At 35.4% G+C, this 6,875-nt stretch overlaps 1 protein-coding gene and 1 pseudogene across 1 annotated transcript; both read right to left on the bottom strand.

The window, feature by feature from the left end:
* LOC105995014 overlaps positions 1–2,010 on the bottom strand; it is a 13,384-nt pseudogene extending 11,374 nt beyond the window's left edge.
* A 1,089-nt stretch (positions 2,011–3,099) lies between these two features.
* LOC105995061 (olfactory receptor 478-like) lies at positions 3,100–4,044 on the bottom strand. The gene has a single exon (XM_013028725.1). It carries the CDS (start codon positions 4,042–4,044, stop codon positions 3,100–3,102), a length of 945 nt encoding a protein of 314 aa, XP_012884179.1.
* Positions 4,045–6,875: the final 2,831 nt, after the last annotated feature.

The raw sequence follows: 6,875 nt of genomic DNA, 5'->3' as shown, positions 1-6,875 counted from the left end.
TGAATGGATCAAGAAAATGTGGTATATATAAACAATGGAATTCTATTCCTCCATCAGAAAGAATGACATTGCCCCATTTGTTAGGAAATGGAAAAACTTGAAAAAAATTATATTAAGTGAAGTAAGCCAGGCCCAAAGAAACATAGGTCCCATAGTTTACCTTATTTGCAATATCTAGTATATCTATGAGTCAAGCGGAAAAGGTCAGATAATGTGATGTCAGGAAATTAAACCCTTAGATATGTATCTTAATGTTTTTTTCTGTCATGCATGTGTTTCTAATGCACTTATAAGATTATCTCTTTGTTGCTTTGTATGTCCCTCCCCCACAAGATAACCCCTGCTTTCACTATATTTGATGTCAATATAACTTGAGGAGGAGATGGGGGAAAACCAGTTGTTTAAAGATACAGGTGGACCTGTTGCAACCATGAGAAGTACAAGTTGTCATGTCCAAAACGAGCTTTACAACGTAGGTGCGGGGGGTGGGGGGAAGAGAGGAAGGAGAAAGATTGGCATTGGGGGGAGGGGGAGGATGCGAAGGGATGTGAAGGGTAAACAAAAGGAGGAGGCTGCAATGCTTGGTAAGAAATGTACGCATTATCCTGCCCATGTAATTGTAACCCCTCTGTACAGTATCTTCACAAATAAAATAAAATTAAAAAAAAAAGAAAAAGGATTTTTCCATCAAGCTTAACTGTTTTGTTATTCATTTAGTGACTAACCCCTCTTTACATAATTATGCATTAGCTGGAAAACTGTCTTTTGTCCTTTGCCTTTTCATTTTGCAGTGATTCTGCATTTTGTGTCAACTAAAATCCAGGTGGATTCCAAAAATAAATAAATAAATAAATGTATGATGTTGCCTTGTATGAAATAAAAGCAAGGTTATAAAGTTATGATGAGGAAAATATAACACAAGAGCTTTATACTTTCAATAGACTAGCATATACCGATTTCTAGATAAAATGTGATATTTAATAGCATATGACTAAATGTTAATGACTAAAATGTCAATGGAAAAAACAGAATACAAAAGAAGGGAAAATCACAAATGAATCAAGGAAAAGAAAAAATAAGAAAAAAATGCTATTAAAGACCACCCACATGGTAAACTATTCAATTATTTTCATATTTGCTTGGAGAAACCTTAGAGAATTTCACCTTCACCAACTTTATTCAAGGCTATAATGAAGTCTCAGGTTTTGAATAATAAAAGCCAGTATAAAATTATGTAAAATCAGAGATATAGCAATAAATAAAACTTTACATTTTTTCACAATGTTCCTCCAGTAAATTCTAAGAAATGTATAAAGCTTATATTTTATGCATCTAGAAAGATAGCAGGACACTGGGCACTGCAAATCACTCACTGTGCTCAGGTCTACTTTAGGGTGATGTTTCTGAATTTGGAATTTGGAAAACTATGACATCATTGTTGACTCGGTTGCACCTGTAGAATGCCAAGCCAAAAGGAAATCAAACTTCAAAGGCTTCTTTTCTTTGAAGGACAGCATATTCTTTTATACCTCTTAGACTCCAACATGAAGGATGAATTCATCAAACTAATGGAAAAAATGAACTTCCTGATTTTTCTGCCAGAATACTGAGAGGGATGACCTTGAACTCCAGTTTCTTCATAAGTGTCTTTATCCAGGGATAAAATCAACTTTCCATTGGGTAGCAGACCAACAGTATTATCTTCATCAATATTTATATTGAACGTCAATGCATAGCAGGAACCTTTCCTTACAAAAGTGCTGATGAATTCATGTGTAATTAATTCATGAAGAGGTAAATTCTTCACAGAGTAATAGAGTCGAGTTTCCATGACCAGGCTTTTCAGTTCTTTTGGTAGTATCCCACATTCCGGAATGATAAATGACACCCGGTAATTGTGATAATGTGCCTCCACTAGATGCCTGTGGTGAGATTTGTGGTGGCTGAAGTTAGATTTCTCACAGACTAGAAAGTGCCAGGCGCCTCTCAAAGCATTCACAGCATGGCCATAGTCTCCACTACCAAATGAGTACATTTCTTATCCAGCATTTTAACCTCCTCCTTTGTTTTTCCCCTACCATCCCTTCTCTCCCTACCTACCCAAATCCCCTCTTCCTACACTCAAGTTGTAAAGTTCATTTGCAACATAGTATCTTATACATCTCATTGTTACAATAGGTTAACCTGTACCCTTATTTCAGTATTTTGCTGTTTCTCTTCCTTATTTCATTTTTCTTTTTCCATGAGTTTTTCCATAGAAATCTCTGTCTTTGATTCTAGTACCGTCCATTTAATATATACAATTATCTGATTTGGGGAAGGGAAGGAAAATAACAAAATGAGGAAAGAAATACAAAGGATAATCCATGGCAAAAAGGATATTCACAAGACACCATGTTGGAAATGAACTTTGCAAATGGAGGGGGGGCAGGGGTAGGGAAAAGGAAGGGATAGTGGGAAAACAACAGATGAGTGGGTAACAATCAACAAGAAATGGACCTCGCTCATGTAACCGCAACTCCTCTGTACAGCATCTCTCCAATAAAGTAACATTTTTAGAACAGAATACAACAGTGAACATAAAACACAAAAAAAGAACAAAGAGAAAAGAAGAAAGCTTACAAGACACTTGGAAGAACATTAAAAGGACAAATATCTCTGTCACTATACCTCAACAGGGAGAATGTTTTAATCAGTGTGTTAAAGATCCCCTTTTTAGTTCCTCATCTTTTCAACCACCTCCCAAAATCACAGAAAGAATTGAAATTAGGTACCTTTATGCCCATAAAATTAGGGATCTGCACATTCAAACTAACACATTCCAGTAAACCCTTTTTGGGGGGGTGAAAACTTTGAAATAATTTTTAGCAAATTTTGTTTTCCAACAAGAGTTCACATTCTTAAACATAAACTCAGTGAGATTTCATGACATCACATCAAGCCTCTTAGTTGGTACATGATCTCAAAATGAACTATGCTTACTAAAATTGCCCAATAGGTAATTATGTATCAATGATTGCAGGACCATTTCAGAATGTCAGTTTACTTTTAGGTATAGGTATTATTTCTATAATGAAGATTAGAAAATACCAAGCCTGACTAAGAAAACACTTTCCTCCAAATCTCTCTCTTCAGAGCCCCCTTGATCTCATTATTCCTGAGACTGTAGATCAGGGGGTTCAACATGGGGATCACCACCATGTAGAACACAGATATCACCTTGTTCTGGTCAGTGGAGTAACTGGATTTGGGCATCACATAGATGAATGTAATGGTCCCATAGAACAGAGCAACTGCAGTGAGGTGGGAGGTGCAGGTGGAGAAGGCTTTCTGGCGGCCCTCAGTGGAGCGCATCTTCAGGATGGTGATGAGGATGTAGATGTAGGAGATGGCTATGACAATCACTGTGATCAAAAGAATGGAGGCAGCCGTAAATGTGGAAAGAAGTACGAGGGCACTATCTTCAGAACAAGCAATTTCACGCAGAGGAGCAAAATCACAGAAGAAATGATTAACTATGTTTGACCCACAGAACACTAGAGAAAAGAAAGTAATAGCAAAGGCTGAAGCATTAAAACAACCACCTATGAAAGCTACTATAAGTAACTGGAAACAAACTTGTGTGGACATTTTGGTTGAATACACCAGTGGGTTGCAGATGGCCACAAAGCGATCATAAGCCATGGCAGCCAGAAGAAAACACTCAACTGCGCCAAAGAGGAAAGCTGTACACATCTGGATGACACATCCATGATAGGAGATCATATTTTTGTCCACCAGAAAGTTAACTAACATATTGGGTGTGACAGAAGATGAAAACACCATATCCACAAAAGCTAAATGGCTGAGGAAAAAGTACATGGGGTGGTGGAGCTGAGTGGAGACTCTAATGAGAAGGATTGTGCAGAGATTTCCAGCTATGGTCACCAGGTAGATGCACAGGATGATGATGAAGAGGATGACTCGAAGGACTGGGTCACGTGTTAAGCCCAATAGAATGAACTCTGTCACTGTGGTGTGGTTCCCATCTACCAGGGAATCCATCAGACAATAGGGCTGCTCCCAGGACAAATCTAGGAAGAATAGATTATATGAAAAATTTATAAACATATTGGTTTCATTTATCTTAGTGCATAGGGAATGTCATCATAATCATATTCAAGTACCAGTATACATATGCATTGGAAGAGGATACCATCTATAATTTTAAAATTGATTTTAGCAAAACCAACCTCAAATTTCTATCTTATCTTCTTTCTTTCCCTTGATATTTGCATTTTCTTAAATCTATAAAATGTATGGTTTTAAAGGAAAATAAAAATTCAAAATAACTAAACAAATCCACAAGGATGACTGAGTACAGTGATAGGAAAGAACATAAACAGGTTACTGTATGACAACTCAGATAACAGTTGAGATATATTTATAGTTGGTAAATATACATACATATAAATATATATGCTTGCTAAATGCTTAATGTGCAGCTGAGAATTACATACCTATCAAAGTATGAGTTATGCATATAGTGTATTACATGTTACAAAAATGATATTTTGCATAGGTATGTGAGTCCTGGGCAATGTCCCAGAGCCTTCAAGTGCTCTATCAATTAAGCCACAGCTCTACTTCCAGCTTTTTGGTGCTTTAGTGGAGACAATAATCTCATGGACTTTGCTGCTTGGGCTGACTGTGAATCTTAAGCCTCAGATTTCATCCTCTTGAGTAGCTAGGATTACAGGCCTGAGCCCTGTCACTCAGCTAATATTATGTTCTCTATCATGTAGAATTGAGTTAGAAGTGTTTAGAGAAGAGTATGTAACTTGCTTATAATTACACAGGAAGTTACATACTCAAACTATTTATGTATACAAACTATTTTCATAGTTTTCATTTGGATAATTGCCAGTTACAAATATATAACTTTCTAAAATAAAAAATAAAAATATATATATAACTTTCTTTGTTACTATGCAATAATAAAATTAAATTATAGTGAGCACCAAGTCCAATACATCCAGCAATTAATGTAAAACAGATTTCTGTAATCTTCTTAATGCTAATGTGTGACAGAGTTGCTCAGATCGTTTTACATTTCAAGATAACCATCAGTTAAATAAAACTCTTTTTTAGAAGTCATACAAAATTTCTGATACTAGATATAAGTTCTATATTAGTGCTAAAAAAGAGATTACTTATTACTTCACCAATTGTTCAAGTTTATTGGATATTTTTACATATTTGAAACAAGTAATAATGTTTTAGCAAATACATTGAAATGCTAATGCAATCACTGTACAAAAAAATCCTTTAATATCAACCAATATAAAGCATGTTCATTCATATGAAAAAAATAACTTTCTACTGTAATGATAATTTTTCACTGGAAATTGTAACACAAAGTAAAGTCACTTTGAGAATGATATATATTTATATAAAGTACAAACTAAAAAATTTTAAAAGGATCTCAGGTTTTGTCTATATTGATCCTAAACTCTAAACCTGCAGAATGTATGAACTAAACTTTCTGTCCACCATGTTGACCCTTAAAAACTCAGATGTATAAAAACATAAGTGTTTCAGAAAAGATTTGTATACCGTTACATGTAAACCTTCAAATTCATTTTAAGTATCAACACGATCCTAAGCATCTCAAAGCTAGCATTTTCTCAGAGTGTAACTTTGGGTAGTGCTGAGATCATGTAAGTTTCTCTTATAGTTAAATAAGTGAGACTCAAGAGACAAAAATCTTAATGCAAACCAAACTCCTACCTCTTGGAATGAGAACACATTCAGCTTTGAGTAGCAGCACAAAGTCACAGTGATCATATACCTTGAAATATGTTTTCTGTTCTCCTTTGGGTCTAAATCCCCAGTGAAGCTGGAGATTCAAGTATCAATGCAAAAGCATCATGGAGCATTTTCAGGTTCTTCAGTGGATATTGGGCAACTCAATTCATATAGCAATAGTGATCTTCCAAGGTGTTACCAATTCTCTGGAGGTCAATTTATTCGTTTCTATCTTGATCTTCATGCATAGACTTATTATCTTGGTTTGACATTTACTAGGGAGTATAATTAGATGCCCTGAAAAAGTGATAAGAATCATAAATATCTTGATAGCTATGATGAAGAAATAGTGTTAAACGTCAGGTATAAAAACTAGCATTAGCTATAACCATTCCATGTGGTTGTTCATGAGACCCTTGACTTCCTGTTACTTTTTCTCACAGTATTCCAAAAGACATTCTTAGGCAGTCACTATGGGGCATGGTGACAACTTTTAAACCTCCAACTCCAACATACAGAATAGTAAGAAACTCCCAATTATTATGTATCTGATACTAATAGTTGGCTTCGACCATTCTTTGCCTCTTTAATTTAATTAATATTATCATCTATAATAAATAACTTAAAAGTCTCCTAACCTTAAAGTCTCACTAGTTGGTTGTTGTTGTTTCCCTTTGCTCCCATGTGTGTTATCTTGTTTTGTTTGTCTGGTTATACTTTTCACTGTGTTCCATGGGAATAACTAAGGTTTGGGTTATCTATTTGAATACTGATTTCTCCCTAAGATAATCAAGTTTCCTGACCATCCTCCATGCAACCTCATGGCTTACAATTTTCAGACACAAATTGTTCACCTTAGCTTTATTATGTCCTTCTTGCCAAGTGTTTTAGATTGGTATCAGTGAAATATGCTGTGGTATGTGTGAGGTAGAACTCCATGTAAAACTCTGTTGTGAATAACAAAAAGGCTCAAGAAGCTCTGTAAAGTTAATATATATGCCTTCCAGATAAGAAAGTGTCAGACCATTAGCACATAAGAATTGCTTTATTGAGTAGGAGGATTGTGGGAGAACACAGAGTCTTCAACA

This window comes from Dipodomys ordii, unplaced genomic scaffold, assembly GCF_000151885.1.
Source record: "Dipodomys ordii isolate 6190 unplaced genomic scaffold, Dord_2.0 Scaffold113, whole genome shotgun sequence".
Classification (NCBI taxonomy): domain Eukaryota; kingdom Metazoa; phylum Chordata; class Mammalia; order Rodentia; family Heteromyidae; genus Dipodomys; species Dipodomys ordii.
The sequence above is the reverse complement of the archived record's forward strand: the minus strand, read 5'-3'. Positions and strand labels throughout refer to the sequence as shown.